We start from the raw sequence: 25068 nt of genomic DNA on the forward strand, positions 1-25068 counted from the left end.
TATCGGACTGTGTCTGAGGCGGCACAACCTTCCCTGCTTGGGCACGCGGCAGCTTCTGATTGTAAAATCAAAAGATCTTCAATTGCCAATCTGGTTGTTGACCTTAAACAAGTAGGACTTTGACTCGATTATCATGTGTGGGTTTTTTTGGCGTATGTGAGCAGCTGTCAGGGAACAAAGAGCCACTGGCAAATGGATAGGTCGTGGGGCTAAAGTTGTATAAGATGCGGAGCCATGGGCTGGCCAGCAGCGCATGGTGCATGCTGCAAAGCAAGCAGCCCAGCCTGTGCTCATTGTCTATTTGTAAACGACTCCAGCATTTTAAGATAGCGGCTTGTTATTTGCCTATGGCGCTCTGAGTAATGAAACCTGGGGCCTGGGGAGCTACTGCATAAAGAGTCCAGGTTTAAGACACACACACTGTGATGGAAATGATGGAGGCAGGTTATTAGTAGAGGGAAATCATCAGTGTATTGCAGGTTCTTAACCACCTTGAGCATTTATATACTGTAGGACAGTAAAAGAGAAGAGGCACGTACACAAAATTAAAGATGTTTTTTGCTGGAGATCATCTATGATGCTTAACAACTTTGGAGTGTTTGGCACACAAATGCTTCCAAAATGCAGTATAACACAGTCTTCGTCAGTGGTCTTACCCTGTTGGGGTCAACACGAGGCCTGGTCGTGCATGACTGAGTGGCCATGTTGAAACCTCGAGGCACCAGATACTCCTCGGCATCCATCAAGTCATCAAGGTCCTGTTCGTCCAGCAGGCTCTGGAAGAACTTGCTGTCATTGGGACTGGGAAGCTTCATACGGTCGTCTCCCTGAATTATACACGTGTAACAGTTTTAATTGCCGAGCACCAAATTAATTCCAGCAGCATACAGATTGCAGCGAGAGATGCATCAGATAATACTTTTGTGTCTGCACGATATGTAAATGTTTGCAGAGAAAAGAAACAAAGGAAAGTTTTTATCAAAGGACACACCTGAATCACCAGATATCGCTGTGGGTCACGGGCCATTCTGCAGAACTCGGCGGCCAGCTCTTTGAACTTCGGCCTGCTGTCTGCATCAATCATCCAGCCTGGGGAAGAGAAAGAGGGCAAAGGAAGAATGCCGTGGAGTTAGAAAAAGAAGCAGAGAAATATACAGAGAGAAGTTTATTAATTGTCTACAATTCCTTAACCTTTATCCCAGCTGTCTCCTTTTTCTTTGCTCATTTTTCAGAAGGACTACTCTTGAGCCTCTTACTGCATTTGCAGCTTCCTGTCAGCCCTGTGTATTACTCTAAGAGGGGGATAGTTGCTAAAGAAATAGGAACAACAAATCAGGAACAGTCTGATAGTTAATGAGTTGTTCTTTAGTACTTCCCTAATAACTCTTGACCCAGGGCTATTAAATACTTAAGAGCCAGCTGCTAAACACACTATTAGTGAATCATAAGGTAATGATTAGCTCATAATCATCCGTAAATCCGGAAAGGTCCATTTTTTTTTCATATGTAGAGTTCATTCTCAATAAATCAAACACAGCAGAACAAAACACTAATTGCTTCTTTATTGCTGCTTAGTCATTCTTTTTTATTACCTCAAGTAATTAAGTATATCACTCAGCAGTTACTCACTAGTTACAAAGTAGTTGCTCATAACTTCAGAACTACTTTACCTGTTGTTTCTTTATCTGCTCAGTTGATGTATCATTATAGTTCCTCAGCAGTTTCTCTTTGCTTTGTCATCCTTAGCAGTCATTCCTCCACACTCCATTGTAAACACATACTTGCTCAGTAGTTACTCAGTAATTAATCAGTAGTTATGTAGCCATTCATCATGACTTTAGGACTACGTTGCTATTACATTCCCCTTCTTCTTCTTCTTTTGGCTGGTCCATTTATGTGTAGGAACACCAGATAATCTGCCCACATCCTACCCAACCTTTATCAACCTCTTCTGGCACACCAACCCTCTGCATGTCCTCCTTCGCTACATCCACGAACCTCCTCTGTGGTACCCCCCCACCTTCCTCCATCTCCATATTCTACACCCTTTGTCCAATAAAAACTATCTCAGCCTTGCCTCTCTAACGTTATCTTTGAACCCTGAGCTGTCCTTCTGATGTACTCATTTATAATGAATACCATTCTGGTCACTCCCAGTAAAAATCTTAGCATTTTCCACTCTTCCACCGCTCTGACTCCTGTCTTTTTGTTAGTGCTACCCTCTCCTGTATGATTTATCATTAGAGGTCCTCAATAATTTCTCAATGCTTCAGGATTACGTCACACTTGCCAATAACGTCTTTATCCCCAGTGTAAAAGCATATTTACTCAGTAGTTCCTGTTCCCCACTTTTGAATCTCTTATTGCAAAGTGTTACTCAAACCAAAATAATATTTGACAAACAGCTGGCATATCACAGAATACAGCCAGGGGTGCAGTGATGTGTCTCTAAATACCGGAGGACACTGATGATGCATGAGCATGGCAGGGTTGCGACTGGTTTCTAAGGTAACCATGGTGGTTTTCATACATTAGCCATGATCAAATGCTAGACAGGCGTTATGAATAGATCATAAATCTCCATCTCAGCCTGCCCGACCATCTTCATCAGCCGCTGCTCTCCCTAGACGTGTCTTCTTCCCTCTGTTCCATTACTTTCCTACAGGATGGTTGCCCTCTCTCTCCCCAGTTATTCTTTTTAATTTGGTAGAATCAAATTATACTGACATCCATGCAATAATATTAATAACCAACTGTCAGGGTATGAGTGTCTTTCATTGTGTTGTTTGAATGCAACCGGCATCTACCGACAGCGATTAGGGTGGAATGTTTCCTTGCGTGTTATTCAGTGCACGACTTGATATTGTGAATCAATCAAAAACGCTTTAAACATCAATATGAGAGCTGTGAGTATTTAATTTGTCTTTATTAGCTCTCTTGCATGAAATACCATTTAATAATAATAATTGAATTTCAGCTAGATCGCACTAAATGTGAATATTCTGTTTCTTCAGTTGGATAAAAACAAAAAAAGTGTCATTTTGGTGCAATCCAACAGCTCCATGAATACACTTCAGTAAGAAATGGTAAAAGGGGACATTTCCAGCTATCACTTTATACTGGATAATGTAGTGCTTTGTTAAACTTTTATCTGTGCGCGGTTTATCTAAGAGAAAGCACTCAATGAAAGCTGTGCCACTGTGTACCTTCAACCTTCATTTATTTCAGGAATGCTGAATGAGCAACAGTGCCGTTCACTTTGACTTAATTCTACTGCTTTGCTCAAGGGCAACTCAGAGGTTGTAATAAAAAAAGTTTTTTTTATTTTACTTTGTAAACCACATTTCTCTCCTTCAGGCTACTGCAGCAGTAAACACAGCAAACCCCTGAAGGTAAAATGCCAGGTGGTGTATTAGCTCGGATTAGATCGTAAGCAAGGAGAGCTGCTGATTTCACTGTCGACATCTCCATAACACACTCTGCAGCATCGATGGCTAAAGTGAGGTGTCTCCAGCAGTCCAGTAGGGGGTTTATTGTATGTTATTGTTTGCTTTTTCATGTATTTATGTTACAAAAAACTTGCATATACCTTGCTATACTCTAATGGCATTTATCGAATTAAAAATTTGCAGTCTTATGTGTATTTCTTACATTCTGGGCACCACTTTTAATCTAGCTCCTCTTAAATAAAGCCTGACCCTTTCAGCTGTCACTTCGCCTGTTTGACTTTGTTCAAATTTCCACTTGTAACGCCCCATGCAGGCACATTACCTAAATGAGGTGTAATTACTCCAGCGATCAAACGCTATTTCATTTTTATTGGGGTGGTGCAGAAGCGGTGGGGCACGCAGTGTGACGGCCCATGAGATCACAAACAAACGGCTCGCAGTCAACATGCAATTAGAATTAATGTGGCCGATTGCTGAGCCTGCTTCCGGCTTCTGACTGGGCAGTGTGACTCTCCCGCTACTTGGACTCTGTGCCTGACCTGTTTGGGTTATTTTTGATCACGACGCTCACTGTTAGTTTTTGCTAATTGGTGGGTAAAAAATAGTCCGTTTCTGAAGATTTTAAACCTGCTGGGATGATAAGCAGTAATATAAAATTACTAATTAAAAGGTAATGCCAAAAAACAAGAAGACAAGGAGCCCTGCCCCTGATTAAGTGTGGGATCACATAAAGTCAGAATCACTTATTCTATGATTTTTCCTCCATGGTGTTAAAACAGCCACTCACTAATGTAAACTACATTAATAAGGGTGAAATATAGTGAGTAGGATAAGTGGAACGACATTTGTGTCAGCTGCACAATGACTACGAGTGACAAACACACCACGCACAACCAAGAATAAAAAAGTGCTTGTTGTTACTACAAATCACGGAATTTAAAAGATAGTTCTACAGCATCCGGTCACTACTTGGGTGAAATATGATAGTATTGCTTTAACTGTTCAGGAATCACAGCTCTTTTTACACACAGTTCCTCTTTTTCTGAGGTTCAAAAGTAATCAGACATACAATCTTAAATATAGGGACTGTTTTTAATATGTGAATGAAAATCTGCTGCAGTCAGTGGCTGCATGAAGTCTAGAATCCATGGATATCAGCAAATCCTGTTTCCTCCCTTGAGATGCTCTGCCAGGCCTTTACTGCAGCCTTCAGCTGCTGCTTGTTTGTGGGTCTCTCTGCCTTCAGGTTTGCATTTAATAACTGAGAAGTATGCTCTTTTGGGTTATGATCAGGTCACTGACTTGGCCATTGTGGAATATCCCATTCTTTGCCTTGAGAAACTATTGTTTACCTCAGCTGTCAATATGCCAAGTGAGAAGTGTCCACATCTATTTGCTCTGGAGGAGGCTTAAAACTTTGAGAAAGTCAGCAAAGCTTACTTTGACAGTAATACTGAGGTGAGTTGTTGAGTATATCCTAAACTTTTCCATCAGTAAGTGCTGCTGTTTTTGCCGCTGTTAGCAGGAGTTAGCCTCTGTTAGCTGGTGTATGTCAAACTTTCTTTGAAGTGGATCTAACATTGTTGGACTCTGATACTTAGCAAATCGACTCATTTGATATGAGGATGTGAGAGGGTCAAAAGTCTAATCTGCTGACAATAAGTATCGGTGACAATACCAGGGATAAATAATAATGTTTTCATGTGCTAGAGCCCTGATGTCAGCTCAGGAAACGAGGTTCGTGGTGAGGAGGAAGAAGATGAGGTGGAGATGACGAGGAGAGAGCAGTGGTGGTGCAGCAGAAACACATAATTAGAAAGCATTGATAAAAATGTTACACGATTATATATAGTTTGAAAGAGCTATTTGTGATCTTTAAATTAAAAGTAAAATTATAAGGTGGTTCTCTAATTTGTCATGTAATTATGAGGGAACAGCACTTTCCTGACCACGAAACTGCTTGTCATTCAGTTGTTCAGTTACTTATGGGCAGGGATGGGCAGTAACGTGTTAAAAGTAGTGTGTTACTGTAATCCGATTACTTTTTCAAGTAACAAGTAAAGTAAGGGATTACTATTTGGAAAAATCGTCTTTCTACAGCGTAAATATTAAACTTCAAATCTGAGCAAGCACCTAGCACGCTGCCACAGGAATGTGGAATTCACAGATTTTATATGATTGATTATGAAAAAAAAAGAATTGGGCTGAAAGGTCTATTGCTTTATATGGTTTTATGTATCATGTTTTTAAAAAGTAACTAAGTAGTAAGGTAACTAATTACTTTTGAAAATAAGTAACCTGTAAAGTAACGGGATTACTTTATTGGAAAAGTAATCTGCAATTAGTAACTAATTACTATTTTCAATTAACTTGACCAACACCGGTTATGGAACTTGTGAGACAATGTATAAAAATGAATGTAATTCCTAAACAGTTAAAGCAACACTTTTGTTTAATCCTGTGAACTGTAGCTTAAATTCAGTAGTTCGATCATATGTTGATGGTGTACAGAGGCAAAACTACAGAAATGTAACTGACAAAGGGTACTCATACTACAGCTGACTTCAAACTCATCAGCTTTGAAAGCATTCTCCCTTTACTTTTAGCATTCAAAGCTTCTGTGGTGTACTGTGTATCAGACATCTACCCTAATAAATCAGGTGTAGATAAGCATTTTTGCTGCTTGTTAAGCTGAATGAACCTCTCTGACCTCAGCATTTACAACATTAGTGTCCAGACACGTCCAGACAAATTAGCATAGCACATAAAAATTACATTTCTCCACCAGGAGGAAAGAGAGGATAAGTTGGCATTATTAGGCTAAATGGCTGCAGGGCTTTCATGGTTTGCTTCTGTGCTGTCAAAAGCCATTGGCAACTATTAGATATTATGACATTTCGGTTGGATTAACATTTTTGTCATGGGAATATGTTTTGATATCAAGCTCTAAGCTGGATCACATTATTCTCTTTCAACACATTTGCCATTTTAAGCTTTTGCAGAGTGAATTACAATGAGTGGAACAGTAGACTAAGCTTAAATTCACTGCGCTACAAGCAGCCATAAGAATGTATTGAGATACAACACTGGTACAAAAGATTAGATAATTAAAAATAACTGAGAATCACAAGTAAAGAGGGAAAACAAGAAAGTCAGTGGGGAGGAGTGGAAGTGAGGTCATTTTTGGGGAGATTTTCAGACAACAGAAGACTGAGTGACAGAAAAGTCACTCCGACATACTTGAGTTCAGACAGGGCGGCGTGAATACCAGACTGGTGCGTGGATGGACAGCCAACTAGCCAAAGGCTGGCACAGCTCAGAGCATGGTTTGGCATACAAGTCTGGACAGTTTCCTGGAAATATGGGAGGGAGGGTCCCTCCACAGCCATGGACACCAGCAACAGGGTACAGAATTCAGCCAGGGGAACGATTGCAAGATGGGAAAGACATGGGAGAATTTGGGGAGGATGGGAGAAGGCGGATTTTTGGATGAGCTGTACTGGCTTGAGGGAGCGTTTGGGGAGATGTGGTTGTCCAGATGGAGGATGACACCAACAAGGATGTGGGCATTATCCCCAGTGAGGGCTGGGCTGTATGCTGCAGACCATAAACCAGCATCTCATCACAGTTTCATGACAACAGCTCATCTACTTTCCTTCTTTCCATATACCAGCTTTTCTTCTAGCCTTGAAATGAAGCCCCAGAGCCCAACTAACATCTCACCAGATGAATATTTAACATCTGAGCCTTATTATTAAACTACAACTCATGCGTGACACTTTAAGCCGAATTACAGTAGTGAATAAACATGGCATAAAAATAAATTTGATCATGTTCTCCACGAGGCGTGCTTTATTGGAGTGCTACTCTATAACATTGTTTCATGCTGCTATGTGTTGCTTAGACAACAACAATATTTGAATGACTGCTATAAGGAATTTGCTAAAACTTATATACTAATATATAATATGGATCTAGAGTTTTGTAACACCAAGCAGCAAACTTTGGGGCCGAGGCAGTAGCTCCTCTAATGACTACTCGAGGAAGGCTCCAAAAACAGTACAGAGCCCATAGACTTTAGAGCAGAAATAAACAGGTTTACATGCTGGTACAAAAATGCATTTGGTCTCTAAAGCTCCCTTCATTTCATTTATGACATCTTTACAGTAGGTGCCATTTCATATAACTCAGCCATTTATATTAAGGTTTAAAAATCCGCTTTTTGTAGAGGTGAGACTACTTTGATTGTGGATGATCTTGTTTGGCATTCATTAGATTAATAGCAGCATACTGAGACATACTCCAAGGAGTTGGTTAATTTACTCCAGTAGTACAGTTTCACATCTGTTTTCAGCCTGACAAAATTTGCACATTACTCAGTATCACACAATGTGCAAAACATGCTATTGGCCAAGTTTGCTAGCTTATTAGCTTCATATGCTATAAACACCAAAAGCTTCAAAACAGCAGTCATATTAGAGTAAAAATAAGACAGCAATCTTCTTGGAAATGGAAAATAATCAATGTTGAATCAGTGACATTTATTCTGTTTTGCATTTGTTGATTGATTGCAAGGAGTTACTGTAACCACTTTTGACCACATTGCACAGCTCTCCTGGTGGGAGGCAACCTGACTCCAAATAGCTAGGGTTTAAACATAATTACCATCTAATTTATAAACACGGATAGCTTTCCAACAGGTTGCAATAAATCTGAGTCATTCTACACTCGTCTCTTTGTAGTAGGAGAATCGACCGAGCTGTTTGCCCGCTGGTTGTATTCTGGTTAAATTCCAATATAAAAGCTAGGACCTATGCCATTTAACAGTAAAATGGCTGTTTAGCAAACACGTCACTGTTTGCAGAGGACTTATTTATTTCAAACGTATTAATTTCAGGCTGGATTCTAAATTTAAGTAGTTAATGTGAATTTCTGAGTACATAGATGGCAAAAGTGAAGCAGATAGCAACAGATCACAGTTAATTGATGCAGTTGCAAACTTGACCCCATTCTGCCAGTCTTAACACACCAAAGTCAACTCAGAGATGACCACCAACTGGGAGTGATCATAGATCTGGTCTCAATTTTTGAAAGCAAGCTTTTCAAAGGAAACAAGAGTGCAAGTTCATTGCACACAGTTGCAGTAAAATTGGTCATTCCATGGTCTCCATCCACTGTTTTCCCTGATATTACTGTAGCATATCCAGTAACTGATATCATGAAGGTTTACATCTTTTATATGCTGTCTCTAGAGGATACCTACCATGATATGTGTCCAAACCCCAATAAGATCCATGGAATGATTAAGCCATCACATATAACTTTTAATATTTCTGACGCTCTTCTATCAGGAGGATCTATGTGTTAATTTCAATTCATTCTGTTCACATGTCAAATTAATCTACAAGCCTAACTTGTAGAGTGGAGAAAGCATGGTTAAATAAACTCTTTATATCTAAAAATAAAAAGTTTTGGGTTTCTGATCAGTTATGAGCTATTTTTCTAGTTTAGTAACTTCATGCTAGTTTCCAAAGAACTTGCAGCTCTCGAGAGCCAAGCAAATTTAACGCTGTTGTGTGTTTACGTGTTAATTAGTAAATATTACAGGTTCTGCTGTTATGTCATTGTCATTGCTTTTAGCTTCAGACAGTTTTATTGTAAGCTGGTGGCCTGTTGACACCAGATACATATTAAGAAAATGAAAAGCAGGGAAGCCATGTTTATTGGCAAAGCAGCAATAAACTTAAACTAAATTGTAAATGCGTAAATAGACTTTCACATGTGGTTATTATTTATAGATATGTTTATCAGAAGCAAGCTTATCTATGCCATTTCTTTTCACATGTAAAATTATACCCCGCTCATCACTTTGCTTCAGACACAGGAAGAAGTCTGACATGTGTGTGTGCGTGTGTGTGTGTGTGTGTGTGTTCTTACATTTGACCATGACCATGTAGACGTCTATGGTGCAAATTGGCGGCTGGGGCAGGCGCTCGCCTTTTTCCAGGATGTCTGGGATTTCTCGCGTGGGGATCCCATCGTAAGGCTTGCCTCCAAATGTCATCAGCTCCCAGATGGTCACTCCTGGAGTGTGTTGTGCGGAAGAGGAGTAGAAAAACAAAAATATTAATAAGATAGACGGAGAAAGATGGGAAAGGTGAGGCAGAGGGACCCAGAGAACGACAGGAGACAGGGAGCGGGTGAAAATGCAAATGCAGATACACTAAACAGGATTTGAGGTCGCTGGAGCACGAGGAACATTGACGCCTACAAGAAATACACTCACCGTAGCTCCACACGTCACTCTGATGGGTGAACTTCCTGTAGTGGATGCACTCCAGAGCCATCCACTTAATGGGCATCTGAGGAGAGACATTAAAAATAAAACAACTAAAATCTGAACTATTAGCTTCTCATTCATCTGATCCATTTATACCTGAATTGCAGACAACTTTCCATTATGCTGGTTTGCTCAAAAGCAGCCATTTCTTTTACTCCAGCATTCAAAAGCTATTGGGCAATCGACAGCGCCTTCAACCATAGTGTTGCTTTGCTCAATATTACTCAAGTATTGTGATTGATTGGACTCAGAAATCATCAATAGCGAGTGCGCTTTTTAAGATGCTAAATGAGATTGTATCGGCCATTTGTCTCACTTTATCCGAGCAGCCTAAAGAGAGCGGGAAGGGGTGCGAAACAGTAATAACAGCAGATCTCTCGACATTCCCGACAAGGACGACGGCAGACGTCGCGCCAAATCCCGACCACTGTGTGATTTCCATATTGACTGGATTTTCAGCATGTCTACTGAGCAAGGCAATTATGTGTCCTTTTGCATGTGAGGTCATTTAAAATCCAGCCCCTCCCTTCGTTTGGTAGCCTGACAGACACACACACACACACACACACACACACACACACACACACACACACACACACACACACACACACACACACACACACACACACACACACACACATTCTTTGGGGAAATGAGCAGGAAGGGAGGAAATGAAACTGCTTCAGGTTGGAAATGTGGTATGGCACCTCCACTTTCATCTCTGTTGATTTATCTCCCACGGCACGTCTATTTTTTATGGCATACGTGTAGATGTGCTGACAACAGCCCCCACCCTTCTTTCTTTTTCTTTTTTCTTCCAGGCATCAGTGAATACCAACATGGAGCCAATCACTCAGAATGGCTGAATCAAACTCGCCTGGTTTATGAAAATACTGCCCCCCCACCCCGCAACCACACTCCCACTCCCACCACCCTTTTCGTGTCCAGAGATAACTGCTCCAACTCAAGATGCAGTGGCTACCTACGGGCCTCCAACTGAATGGGTGTAGCGATGAATGAGCCAATTTAATAAAGGGAGTTGATCAGGACATTTGCATAGGAAGTCTCGAGTGGGGTGGGGAAAAAGAGAAGGCGATTCTAATTAATGCAGACTGGTTCCCCAAACAAAACAAACTGATTGGGAGCTGCGGCTACGTTATTTGTTTGCATGAAGTGCTTCTAAATTATATTGTGCTAAAGTTCACCACTGTTTTTTCTGACCAAATGTGCTCAACATAACACATTCCTTGGGGTTTTTGTTGTACGTCCATGCTACTTCAGGTGCTCATGAACCAAAAAGCGTTAATTTTTCTAAATTTGAAACTGTAATCACAGTGCTTTTGTTTTGTTTTGCTCTTGTAAAGATAACTACTTGCGTCTAAATGACTGAAATATGAAAACGACAGCCTTTCTTCTTATTTTTCTCCCTTTTTTGGGTTGATAAACAGCAAAATTAAGCTTGGCAATTAATATCTGGCCAGATGGAGCCAACACGGTGCTGTAACCCCGCTGACGTTCCTCCTTATCTCCATCGTTACCTCTGCTGTGATTAAACAAAGCCACACTTATGATTTTGTTGTTCTCATTTACACGTGTGTCTGTTTTTGTTCCGCTAAACGGGCACAAAACAGTGATTTGATCGCGGGGTACGGATACTACCTGCTAAGTGACATGAAAAGTAATTCTCCGCTATTGCTCTGACGCCGATAAGATCATTATTTGATCTTCACAAAGTTGTCTGACAAAAGAAAAACACACTGAGATTAATCACTGCAACTCTGCCGTGTGTGTGACTGGCTGTGCTGACATTTGAAATGAGTGATGATAGAGTAACAGAGGTTGTGTCTTCTTTACTTTACAGCTATGCAGCCCCTGACTGTCTGAGCCGGCTTTTGACTGGAGTTTTCAAAGCTCTCTATGGTAACACTTTTAATTGTTCCATAGTCTGGTAGTGAGGTCCCAGGTGCCTCTTTCCAGAAGGCAGCAGGGTAAAGAGTGTGTGTGGGGTCCTCCACGATGCTGGTGGCTTTGTGGATGGAGCGGGTGCTATAAGTGTCCGCGATGGAGGGGAGAGGGGCTCCAACGATCTTCTCAGCTGCTCTCACTATCTGTTATAGGGTATTGCGAACCGATACGGTGCAGTTACCATACCAGACAGTGATGCAGCTGCTCACGATGCTCTCAATAATCCCACTTTAGAACGTGGTAAGAATAGATGGAGGGAGATGGGCTTTTCTCAGCTTCCGCAAGAAGTACAGATGCTGTAACCTTCTTGGTTATGGAGCGAGTCTTGAGGGACCAGGAGAGGTTGTCTGCCAGGTGGACAGCAAGGAATTAGGTGCTCTTGATGACCTCCAGAGATGATCCATCAATGGTAAGTGGACAGTGATCTCTCCGTGCTCTCCTGAAGTCAACAATCATCGCTTTTGTGTTATCCACATTCAGAGACAGGTTGTTAACTCTACACCAGTCCGTTAGCTGTTGCACCTCCTCTCTGTATGCTGACTCGTCGTTCTTGAGATGAGACCCATCCCAAGTAGAAGTAGAAAAACACTGAACAAGTGTGACTTGTGCCTTTCTTCTCCTCTTTAAAAAGAACATGGCAGCACGATTTAGATTTTCTCCACAATGATGTGAGAGACTGAAAATCCTTCCGTCAAGTTTTTGGTTCTACAATCTACCGAATCGTGAGGTGTCATTTTTGAAGCTCGGGGTCTTTTTTTCATATGACTGTATCTTTAAATGCTTTGCCTTATTGATTGAACAGACAAAAACCAATAAGTGACAGTCCCTAGGAAATAAGTAACTAATAAGTATTCTTTACTCATGGTGATACAGAAAAGGTAGTTAATGGTAAAGTATTCCTTATCCAACAAGGAAGTAGTAGTATGCATCTAGTATGGTGCTTCCTTCCAAAACAAAAACAGTTACTGAGTGATTAATCTGTAATCAATCAATCAATCAATCAATCAATCAAAGCTTTATTCGTCACATGCAGGTTGCCCTGCAGTGAAATGGGACTAATTACTGATTTGTGCACTCAGATAATTATGATCCAATCAATATTTAAAGAATCGCACAGCTGGTTCCTTTTTAACTGTAAAGCCACTGATTGGGAGGTAATAAGGAAGCTCTCGTGAATCAACGAGCTGTCAGGTTGTTTCTGATTTGCTCCACTGTTGTCTTCTTTTAACGCTGTAAGTGCTCTAAGTGCTTGTATTTTAATATACAAGAGCTGCGCACAGATGTATTATGAAACTAATCAGGCTGTGCTAACAAGGCCAGTGTGGAGCTAGAAATAAAACTAAGGATGGAAAAAAGAAATGTAACAAATATCATCAATTCAAACACTTTAAAAACTAATTACATATAATTATATAATGAATATACAGGGAGTGCAGAATTATTAGGCAAGTTGTATTTTTGAGGAATAATGTTATTATTGAACAACAACCATGTTCTCAATGAACCCAAAAAACTCATTAATATCAAAGCTGAATGTTTTTGGAAGTAGTTTTTAGTTTGTTTTTAGTTTTAGCTATTTTAGGGGGATATCTGTGTGTGCAGGTGACTATTACTGTGCATAATTATTAGGCAACTTAACAAAAAACAAATATATACCCATTTCAATTATTTATTTTTACCAGTGACACCAATATAACATCTCCACATTCACCAATATACATTTCTGACATTCAAAAACAAAACAAAAACAAATCAGCGACCAATATAGCCACCTTTCTTTGCAAGGACACTCAAAAGCCTGCCATCCATGGGTTCTGTCAGTGTTTTGATCTGTTCACCATCAACATTGCGTGCAGCAGCAACCACAGCCTCCCAGACACTGTTCAGAGAGGTGTACTGTTTTCCCTCCTTGTAAATCTCACATTTGATGATGGACCACAGGTTCTCAATGGGGTTCAGATCAGGTGAACAAGGAGGCCATGTCATTAGTTTTTCTTCTTTTATACCCTTTCTTGCCAGCCACGCTGTGGAGTACTTGGACACGTGTGATGGAGCATTGTCCTGCATGAAAATCATGTTTTTCTTGAAGGATGCAGACTTCTTCCTGTACCACTGCTTGAAGAAGGTGTCTTCCAGAAACTGGCAGTAGGACTGGGAGTTGAGCTTGACTCCATCCTCAACCCGAAAAGGCCCCACAAGCTCATCTTTGATGATACCAGCCCAAACCAGTACTCCACCTCCACCTTGCTGGCGTCTGAGTCGGACTGGAGCTCTCTGCCCTTTACCAATCCAGCCACGGGCCCATCCATCTGGCCCATCAAGACTCACTCTCATGTCATCAGTCCATAAAACCTTAGAAAAACCAGTCTTGAGATATTTCTTGGCCCAGTCTTGACGTTTCAGCTTGTGTGTCTTGTTCAGTGGTGGTTGTCTTTCAGCCTTTCTTACCTTGGCCATGTCTCTGAGTATTGCACACCTTGTGCTTTTGGGCACTCCAGTGATGTTGCAGCTCTGAAATATGGCCAAACTGGTGGCAAGTGGCATCTTGGCAGCTGCACGCTTGACTTTTCTCAGTTCATGGGCAGTTATTTTGCGCCTTGGTTTTTCCACACGCTTCTTGCGACCCTGTTGACTATTTTGAATGAAACGCTTGATTGTTCGATGATCACGCTTCAGAAGCTTTGCAGTTTTGAGACTGCTGCATCCCTCTGCAAGATATCTCACTATTTTTGACTTTTCTGAGCCTGTCAAGTCCTTCTTTTGACCCATTTTGCCAAAGGAAAGGACGTTGCCTAATAATTATGCACACCTGATATAGGGTGACAGTTGGCTGCCTCTCACTGAGCCTGGTTCTGCCGGAGGTTTCTTCCTGTTAAAAGGGAGTTTTTCCTTCCCACCATCACCAAGTGATTGCTTGTAGTGGTTTGTTTGATTGTTTGGGATTTCTCTGTATTCTTGTAGGATCTTTACCTTACAATATAAAGCGCCTCGAGTCAACAGTTACTGTGATTTTGCTCAGATAAAGTGAGACAAGTTTATATAAATAAAACTGAATTGAAATGAACTGAATTTAATGTATATTATTGTGAAAAGTGTCATTTATGTACGGTTTTCCCTGTCACAAGTCTTGTAGTTTTAGTACTTTCATATCAATTGTCCCGCATGTGAAATTGCGCTGTACACACATAAAGATTAACACTCTTCCACTTACACCGACCTTTCCCCCGTCTGCGTTGTATTCTTTCTCATCGCCGTCCAGCAGTCGGGCTAGGCCGAAGTCGGTGATCTTGATGTGATTGGGAGACTTTACCAGCACGTTCCGAGCTGCCAGGTCCCTGTGGACCAGCCTCCTCTCCTCCAGGTACATCATTCCCTGAGACAGAGAGAGAAAGAGTTGACTGCGAATCCTCTCATGAAGTCATTCATCATTTTAAATTTCAAGACTGAAGCAGTCTGAGATCGGTGATGTGGCAAATGTCAGCACTAACATAAAATTATTGTCATAATTGTCATTGTCATTAACTGCACATCCAAGCAGACATTTAGACTCAATCATTCATTGTTAGAACTTCTCATATACATGACTCAAAGAGATGGAGACTCCAAGTCGGCTTTTATAGCATTTCAGAGATGTCAGTTTTTTGGCGCAGACGATCTGCCTGTCAGAGTCCAAAAACAAAACTCAACATTTCTCAGTCTAAAATTTCCCAAACTGTGAGCACTCATATGACAGTGATGTCACCACAGATTTGTGGTTAGAGAACATTGAATTGTTGATATTCATGGCCACTGAGTCAATGATGACACACATTTTAAACGTAGAAGCTGTAAACGCCAGAGACCTTATAAGAAAGAGAGATGTGCTCAGTGGAAACCTTAATAGAAACATATAACAGAATCCAGTAAATGCAAAAATGGCAACAAACAGCAAATAACTAACTTAGCTGGAGTATAGTTTCACGACATTTATAACTATTTGGTGGCATCCACTGCTGTGCAAAAGTCTTGAGCTGCCTCTCATGTCTTTATATTTTGCAAGGGAATGGGAAAGAGGTGCAGTGTTTTATTGAAACATTTGAAAACGCACATGTAAATACAGTAAATAAGGCAAAAACAGAGTTTGTACAATCATAACGAGCTTGAAAGTCAATATTTGGTGTGACCACTTTTATTCTTCAGCACAGTCTGAACTCTCTTAGGCAGCTTTCTTGTCATTTCTTTAATTCGTCTTCAGGAATAGTTCTCCAGGCTTCTTGAAGGACACTCAAAGCTCTTCTTTTGGTGTTTCTGCATTTTGTTCTGTTCTCTGTCAATGTGATCCCACACTGCTTCAATAATGATGAGATCCGGGCTCTGGGGAGGCCAATCCGAGACTGATGTGGTTGCCTGTGTTCCACAGTTTCCTTAGATAGTCAGGTCTGGACTCAAAATGAGTGAAAAAGCAGCCAATGTCCAAAGAAAAACTTTGATACCCTACAAAAATTACAAGAAAGCTGTTTTGAAGCAGCAAAACATAAAGAAACGAGGGGTCGCTCAAGATATTTCTATCTTCTCGTTTTGATAGTAACAAATATGTGAATAAAAGATGAATGCATGGAGTTTTTCATTATGAATGGTGTGACGTCAGCAATACTGATTGACCTCTTAATGAAGTCATAGAGTTGTTTAATGGCGAGCATGCGTAGAAGAAGTGTGACCTGAAAAAGCTTCAAAAGCCAATTTTTTCAGGAAGAATACCCATTTTTAAAAGTTATTTCTGTCACATTAGACTGGTGGCTTTATACAGTTTTTATGCCCCGATGATAACAGAAAAGCTCTTTCCATATTCATTTTGACAGTGGATTTAAAATAAGAGCCCCGAAGCACTACCGAAATGACTGCCAGGTGGAGAAATTTCCTTCTAGAAGCTCTTTGACATTCACAATATATTGTTAAAAAAACAAAAACAGGTGCTGGCTTTGTACCGAAGTGTGCAACATCAGTACCTACGTCTTGTAACGCGTCCAAGTCAAATGCAATCTTGTTCACTCATAACTGACACGTCGCCTTGGTGTCCTCAGTAATTGGGGCCATTTTCAAGATGGCTGGGCAGGGAGAACAATGGATGCCCTGCTGATTTGTTAACGTTGATTATGAACACCTGATGAGCAAAGCGAGTAAGGGGAAAAACAACAAAGCTTAGACTGGAGACAACTTTGCTTTGCGGCCCTAATTTGTTGCTCAATGGGCTGGACGGAGCAGCGGCTCTTTGACAGTCGCACAAAAACCCATTTGTGGCTGTGCAAGCGCACGCATGGACACACGTGAAGTCAAGCAGAGAATGCCAGACACACGCAAACAAGCACGTCTTATCATGCATGTGTGAGCACAAACACTCACTCTTCTCCTGTCTTGTGCAGTCATATCTGAAGAAAACTGCCAGATGAACAGGTAGACGGGCGAGGCTGGGCCAGCTGAAGCATTATTACTCTGGATGTTAAACAAGTGGATGCCATTTTGCAGGCGGATCAATGAAAACACCTTGGTGGTCATTATGGTCAGCGCACAATGAGGAATTCAAACCACGGCTCACGCATCCACTGGTGCGAGAGAATCATTGCCCATTTGAAATGCTTACTATGAAAATACAGTATATGCCTGTGTGTTCGTGGACACGCGGGCACATATCGAGGAACACTGTGTTGAAATGTTCACCGTGGCGAGCCGCCGCACGCCTCCTCCTCCCAGACGAATGTGAGGATAAATCGATCGCTCCAACGTCTGGCTCGCTGGTAGCTGAGTCCTCATCCATCATCCGCTGGTCTCGGGGAGACAGATGTGTAGAAACACATATGCACACGCACTCACACTGACAGTGACCACCCAGAGACCACCACCTACACGCAAAAGCAAGCGATATTTCACCACGGTGCCCAGCTCCTCGTGAAACGCATCCATCGGCCAGTTTGCATGTCTCTCACTTGCTTTCTCCGTTATCTCCCAGTTCAGGACACTTCCTACTTGTATTTCCTGTCTCCCTTTTTCTACATCTGTGGCTTTCCTCTCTAATATGAAGACAATGTGTCCTGACTAGGCAATGAGCACCCCTCTTTTACTGAAAGTGTATTTAAAATAGATTACTTCGGGGGGGGGGGGGGGGGGTCGGGCAGGCGATCAATAACAATGCTGATTACAATAAGCCAGAAGACGACCGACTTCGGGCGTATTTATCCCGTCTGTTGACGTCGAGAGAAATTAGGAATCAATGGCCCACACAGTCCATTAATACACTTCGACTTAAAGTGACAGGGCAATGAGGGGAGGCCATCGCACTGACGGGGAACGTAGAGCAGCTCAAGGAGCCAATTAATTTTCAGCCACCCTGGGCAATAAACAGCAGCGTCCCGGGGGGAGGGACGTTGGGGGCAGCCAGCGTTTCAGGTCGAGAGGGTCCGTCTGCCAGTGGACAGTTTAAGACTTTCAATCAAGACCCGAGTCCTGAGTCATGGAGCATAATAAAGAAATAAAAGGGTGATTAGATCATTAGAGATGATTGAAAAGATACGTGGATTACGTGATTTTTTTTGGTATTGAGAGAACAGCGTGTCATGGTTGGCTGTGTGGCAGGCGTGCAAGCAGGAGTGGTGGATCCAAAATGCAGGACTCAGACACAGAAGTTCAACTTAAAGCGCCGCTTTATTGCTGGAAACCCTCTTACTAACTAAAGGCATCAAAAGACAAACAAAAACGCTGGTGGACTAAAACACTGAAGCAGAAAACACTGAACTGGAACTGGAAACAAAACACTGGTAACACGGAGGCAAAACACACACAGCTTGTTGAGGGTACGACGCAACACTGACTCAGAGAAACACAGGGACTAAATACACTGGGAAGTAACGAGGAGAATGAGACACAGAAGGAGAGCACAGCTGGGGGAAATTAGAACTGACGAGACAAGCAAAGCAGGACACATTCACATAAGACACGGACCTTCAAAGTAAAACAGGAAGGATCACACAGAGACGCGAACTTGACACAGTGGAGACAGCAACTAAGAAACACAAAGACATAAACCATAAGGCAGAGGACTCTAAGAACCGAGAGACACAGAGGGGAAATCAAACATGCAGACACAGACTTACACAGAACAGAGGGGACATAGAGAAACATGAAGGGCAAGGGATCGAAACTAGAAACTCACACCAAGTACAATAATACAAAAATCACAAAGAACTAAAACGCTGGGTCAGGAGACCCAGGACCCTGACAGTACCCTCCCCCCAAGGGCTGGCTCCCGACAGCCCAACACAAGAAAACGAAAAAAAACCCAAAAACCGCCCAAAACAGAAAACAACCCGACCAGGGCGGGCGGCGGGGGCCCAGGAAGGAGGGCACGAAACAAAAACACCAAAGCACAAGAAAGCCCCAAAACAAAACACGAGCCCAGAAAAAAGAACAATGCAGGGGGCTGGCCAGGGGGCCGACAGCACAGGAGTCCAAACAGGTCAGGGGGCCGGCTGTGCGGAAGCCAACGGCGGCGATGAAGGAGACGACGGAGCAGTGCAGGGGGCCGACCGCGCGGAAGGCAGCGGCGGCGACGAAGGAGACGACGGAGCAGTTCAGGGGGCCGGCCGCGCGGAAGGCAGCGGCGGCGCCCCAGTGTCAAGCGTACTGGCTGAGGCCCGGTGGGCACAGGACCAGGCGGGGCAGGACCAGGCGGGGCAGGACCAGGCGAAGCACAGGCAGAAGCTGGACCAGGCGTGGATGAAGACACGGAGGCTGGGCCTGGCGAGGCTGAAGGCTCTGATGAGGCTGGGCCTGGCGAGGCTGAAGACACGGAGGCTGGACCAGACGAGGCCGAAGGCTCTGATGAGGCTGGACCAGACGAGGCTGAAGGCTCTGATGGAGCTGGACCAGGCGAAGCACAGGCTGAAGCCGGACCAGGCGAGGACGAAGACTCGGATGAAGCCGGACCAGGCGAGGACGAAGACGAAGACTCGGATGAAGCCGGACCAGGCGACGACGAGGCGGCTGCAGGTGGCGGCTGGACAGGCTCCTCGGGCCCTCCAGCTGACGCGGCGTGAGGCTGAACGGGCCCCTCGGACCCTCCAGCGGAGACAGGAGGCTGAACGGGCCCCTCGGACCCTCCAGCCGACGAGGCATGAGGCTGGTGTGGTTCTCCGGAACCACCAGCTGACGAGGAGGGCTGCTGGACGGGCTCCTCGGGCCCCCCAGCTGAAACAGGAGACAAAGGCCGGAGCGGTCCCTTGGACCCTCCAGCGGAAACAGGAAACAAAGGCCGGAGCGGTCCGTCGGACCCTCCAGCGGAGACACGAGACGAAGGCCGGAGCGGTCCCTCGGACCCTCCAGCGGAGACACGAGACGAAGGCTGGACGGGCCCCTTGGACCCTCCAGCAGAAGCCATCACAAAGCCAGCAGGCATGGAGTCCACTGGCAGACATGAAGGAAATGGGTGCTGTGCTGAGCACTGGCCCTGCTCAGACAGCACTGACACGGGGCACTTCCCAGGTGGCTGCTTAAACTCCAGGGGTCCAGCATCAGCTGAGGACTGGGACCTAGCCTCTGGGGAAGCCCTGGAGCGGCAAACAGTGCCAATGGCGGCTGAACCATGAAAAGCACCTTGAGTAGGACTTAGGCTTTCTCCCTGCATGGAGTGAACGAGTGGAACCGGTAATGCTGGAGCCAGAGCTACTGGGGCCTGCGCTACAGGCGGCACTGGAGCTACTGGGGCCTGTGCTACAGGCGGCACTGGAGCTACTGGGGCCTGCGCTACAGGCGGCACTGGAGCTACTGGGGCCTGCGCTACAGGCGGCACTGGAGCAACTGCTGTAATCAAACCTATACTGAAAAAGGACAATCTTGACAAGACACAAATGAACAACTACAGGCCGATCTCAAATCTCCCGTTTTTAAGTAAGATCATTGAAAAAGCAGTTTCTCAACAGCTCAGTTACTTCTTAAAACAGAATAATTGCTACGATGCCTTCCAGTCAGGTTTTAGACAGAACCACAGCACTGAAACTGCTCTGACCAAAGTGTTTAATGACATATGTCTGAATACAGACAGTGGAAAAATGTCAGTCCTAGTTTTACTGGATCTCAGTGCAGCATTTGATACAGTTGACCACAACATATTACTCAAACGACTGGAGAACTGGACAGGTCTTTCAGGAACTGTACTAAACTGGTTCAAAACATACTTAGAAAACAGGAAATACTTTGTATCAATAGGTAACTTCACATCTGAGCAGACAAGTATCACATGTGGAGTTCCCCAAGGTTCCATCTTGGGACCCCTTCTGTTTAACATCTACATGCTCCCACTGGCACAGATTATAAACAACAACAAAATAAACTATCACAGCTATGCAGATGACACACAAATATATATCACAATGTCACCAGGAGACCGAGGCCCTGTACAGGCTCTTGGTAAATGCATTGAGGAAATCAATGACTGGTTGTGCCACAATTTTCTCCAGCTAAACAAAAACAAAACTGAGGTAATAGTCTTTGGCGCCAAAGAAAAACGATTACAGGTCACCAGAGAACTTCAATCTATACATCTAAAAACCACAAACCAGGCGAGAAATTTGGGTGTAGTGATGGATGCAGACCTAAACTTAGAAAAACACATTAAGACAATAACAAAGTCAGCTTACTATCACCTCAAGAATATATCAAGGATAAAAGATCTGATGTCTCAACAGGACCTGGAAAAACTAGTCCATGCATTCATCTTTAGTAGGCTTGATTACTGTAACAGCATCTTTACAGGTCTACCTAAAAAAAATCAGTCAGACAACTACAGCTCATTCAGAACTCTGCTGCTCGAGTCCTCACTAAGACCAAAAACGTGGACCACATCAGTCCAGCTCTGAGGTCCTTACACTGGCTGCCTGTCCGTCAGAGGATAGACTTTAAAGTTCTGATGCTGGCCTATAAAGCTCTGAATGGTTTAGGACCAAAATACATCAATGACCTCCTGACCCAGTATGAACCTTCCAGATCCCTCAGGTCATCTGGATCCGGTCTTTTATCAGTTCCCAGAGTCAGAACCAGACACGGAGAAGCTGCATTCAGCTTTTATGCTCCTTATATCTGGAACAAACTCCCAGAAAGCCTCAGATCAGCTGAAACACTCAGTTTATTTAAATCCAGGTTGAAGACTCACCTGTTCTCAGCTGCATTTGAATAAAGCACCAAATCCACACTTTAAGCTTAAATTTCAAAACTTACATTTAACTACTGATTTTATCTACTGTTCTGATTTTATCTGTTTTGATTTTATATACTGTTGTTTGTTTGTTTGTTTGTTAATTAGTTAGTTTATTTGCTTGTTTTAATCAATTTTAAATCATGCTTTTTATTTGTTCTTGTTTCTAATGTCTCTGTAAAGCACTTTGAATCACCTTGTTGTTAAATTGTGCTATACAAATAAACTTGCCTTGCCTTGCCTTACTGGGCCTGCGCTACAGGCGGCACTGGAGCTACTGGAGACTGAGCTGAGGGTGGCACTGGAGACTGAGCTGAGGGTGGCACTGGAGACTGAGCTGAGGGTGGCTGCGGGGGAGCTAACTGGGCTGAGGGTGGCTGCGGGGGAGCTAACTGGGCTGAGAGTGGCTGCGGGGGAGCTAACTGGGCTGAGAGTGGCTGCGGGGGAGCTAACTGGGCTGAGAGTGGCTGCGGGGGAGCTAACTGGGCTGAGAGTGGCTGCGGGGGAGCTAACTGGGCTGAGAGTGGCTGCGGGGGAGCTAACTGGGCTGAGAGTGGCTGCGGGGGAGCTAACTGGGCTGAGAGTGGCTGCGGGGGAGCTAACTGGGCTGAGAGTGGCTGCGGGGGAGCTAACTGGGCTGAGAGTGGCTGCGGGGGAGCTAACTGGGCTGAGAGTGGCTGCGGGGGAGCTAACTGGGCTGAGAGTGGCTGCGGGGGAGCTAACTGGGCTGAGAGTGGCTGCGGGGGAGCTAACTGGGCTGAGAGTGGCTGCTGAGCAGGTGACACTGGGAGCTGAGCTGCTGGAGACACAGGTGACACTGGTGTACTGGGGTGAAGGCAACGAGGATGCAGTCCCTCTCTTAAGGGAGGATGGAATGATTTAGTGATAAAGCTTGATGGGAACAGATGCTGATGCTGAGAATACCAGGCAGCGAGGGCTTCCAGGAGGGTAGCTGACTCTACCTTGCCTGGACCGCCCATGCCAAACAGTTCGAAGCAAATCCTGGCTCTCAGCGCTGTTATTAATTGTTTTAATCCGTTAATGTCCAAAAAACCAGCTGTGCAGAGGGTGGAAGACAAAAAGTTGTCGAAAAAGACCACCTGAAGGAGTCTCTTGGGGGTGTCCTCAGCGTGGATTACCTCCCGGCAGTAATTCCACAACTGCGCGAGATACTGAGACCGTGAGTCCGCAGGATCCATTTGATGGTTGCGTCGTTCTGTCATGGTTGGCTGTGTGGCAGGCGTGCAAGCAGGAGTGGTGGATCCAAAATGCAGGACTCAGACACAGAAGTTCAACTTAAAGCGCAGCTTTATTGCTGGAAACCCTCTTACTAACTAAAGGCATCAAAAGACAAACAAAAACGCTGGTGGACTAAAACACTGAAGCAGAAAACACTGAACTGGAAACAAAACACTGGTAACACGGAGGCAAAACACACACAGCTTGTTGAGGGTACGACGCAACACTGACTCAGAGAAACACAGGGACTAAATACACTGGGAAGTAACGAGGAGAATGAGACACAGAAGGAGAGCACAGCTGGGGGAAATTAGAACTGACGAGACAAGCAAAGCAGGACACATTCACATAAGACACGGACCTTCAAAGTAAAACAGGAAGGATCACACAGAGACGCGAACTTGACACAGTGGAGACAGCAACTAAGAAACACAGAGACATAAACCATAAGGCAGAGGACTCTAAGAACCGAGAGACACAGAGGGGAAATCAAACATGCAGACACAGACTTACACAGAACAGAGGGGACATAGAGAAACATGAAGGGCAAGGGATCGAAACTAGAAACTCACACCAAGTACAATAATACAAAAATCACAAAGAACTAAAACGCTGGGTCAGGAGACCCAGGACCCTGACACAGCGGTCTTTTCATGCTCCCTGAACTGTACACGGTGAAGATGGTTCCTGTGACCTCTTGAAGAACTTGTTTGGTTTAATACATCATTTAACGAAGGTGCTTACTGCACAACTGGTAAGCCAGACAATTAAGCATTGATACCATCACAACTAGTCACCAGAAATACCAGATGAACTAATTATTCATAATTATTCATATAGTCTTAAGATCTAACACAATCTTGTGATTTTTAAATCACGAATGAACTTTGATTAACCCCAGTTGATTACTGTTGAATTAAGAAATCACTTAATAAGAACCCGTTTGACATTCTCAAAAAGTACAACATCATGCCACAAGAAACAGCAGAGAAACAATTTCACTGAGGTCGATCAGTCTTGAAAGTGTTAAAAAAAATTCTTAGGGACTCCAGTGAACCACGATCAGAACCGTTATCCACACATGGAGAAAACTTGGAACAGCCTTCTCAGGAGTGACAGGAAGCTAGCATTTATCCACTCAACTAGAATAGCACATAACCATGTTCAGTTAACCTGAAACACATTAAATGCTAACAATGCTAAAGTTAGTGCCACTTGACATTCTGTTGAAGAGTCACACTTTGGTGCTGGTTTATCTCGCTGGCAACTAATACGCTGTAAGCTCAATGCAGCAGCTTGGGTTTGAATCTGCCTTGAAGTCATCTTTTCTTTTTCTCTCCACTTTCCTATTGCAGTAAAGGCTAAAATGCCACACTTGGAGCTACATTTAAAATATGATTGCTTTTAAATGGCTATTAAATACACAAGCAATATTCAGACCAGCAATTTTTTACCATAGTCATTAAACTGCTGTTTGTTGAGAGTTTTCTGGGTGTCTTTGGACTTTTGGATGATCGGTCTGATTATTAGTTGGCTTTGGGTCCCGCATCTTAAGAAGTTGGATTTAAGGTGAATGATAACAATAACATTTAACATAAACTCTACAATAAGCAAAACTGAAGAAATTACAAAATGAGTTCGGTGTTTGATTTCTGTGGTTTGGTTCAGTCGTTCCCTGAGCTTAAACAAGCTGATGTGAGATGTAACGGGCAGGTCAAGCAGTGTGGTAGGCGGCTTTAGCTGAACTGCAAGGAAAAGGGCGTATAGAGCTTGGCAGCACTGCAGGATTTCACTGCCTTAAATCCCTTAAAAGAGTTTGCAACACTTCCTGCACATAATACATCTTGCCTTATGTG

General features: G+C 43.5%; 1 protein-coding gene across 4 annotated transcripts in view; it reads right to left on the bottom strand.

Annotated features, from left to right (window-relative positions):
* The window catches only part of LOC308394589 (receptor tyrosine-protein kinase erbB-4-like), a 388448-nt gene that overhangs the window by 12075 nt on the left and 351305 nt on the right, over window positions 1-25068 (bottom strand). For 2 of the 4 annotated variants that reach the window (XM_080878981.1, XM_080878980.1), the window contains exons 21-25: window positions 14972-15127; window positions 9736-9811; window positions 9387-9533; window positions 992-1089; window positions 657-827 (exon numbers count right to left, since the gene is read on the bottom strand). In XM_080878981.1, coding sequence (XP_080735107.1) covers window positions 657-827; window positions 992-1089; window positions 9387-9533; window positions 9736-9811; window positions 14972-15127 — 648 coding nt within the window. Of the gene's footprint in view, window positions 1-656; window positions 828-991; window positions 1090-9386; window positions 9534-9735; window positions 9812-14965; window positions 15128-25068 lie in introns of all 4 variants that reach the window. The other 2 variants (XM_080878979.1, XM_080878978.1) reach the window with 1 other exon arrangement.

Source organism: Rhamphochromis sp. 'chilingali' (assembly GCF_963969265.1).
Source record: "Rhamphochromis sp. 'chilingali' genome assembly, chromosome: 3".
Lineage (NCBI taxonomy): Eukaryota > Metazoa > Chordata > Actinopteri > Cichliformes > Cichlidae > Rhamphochromis > Rhamphochromis sp. 'chilingali'.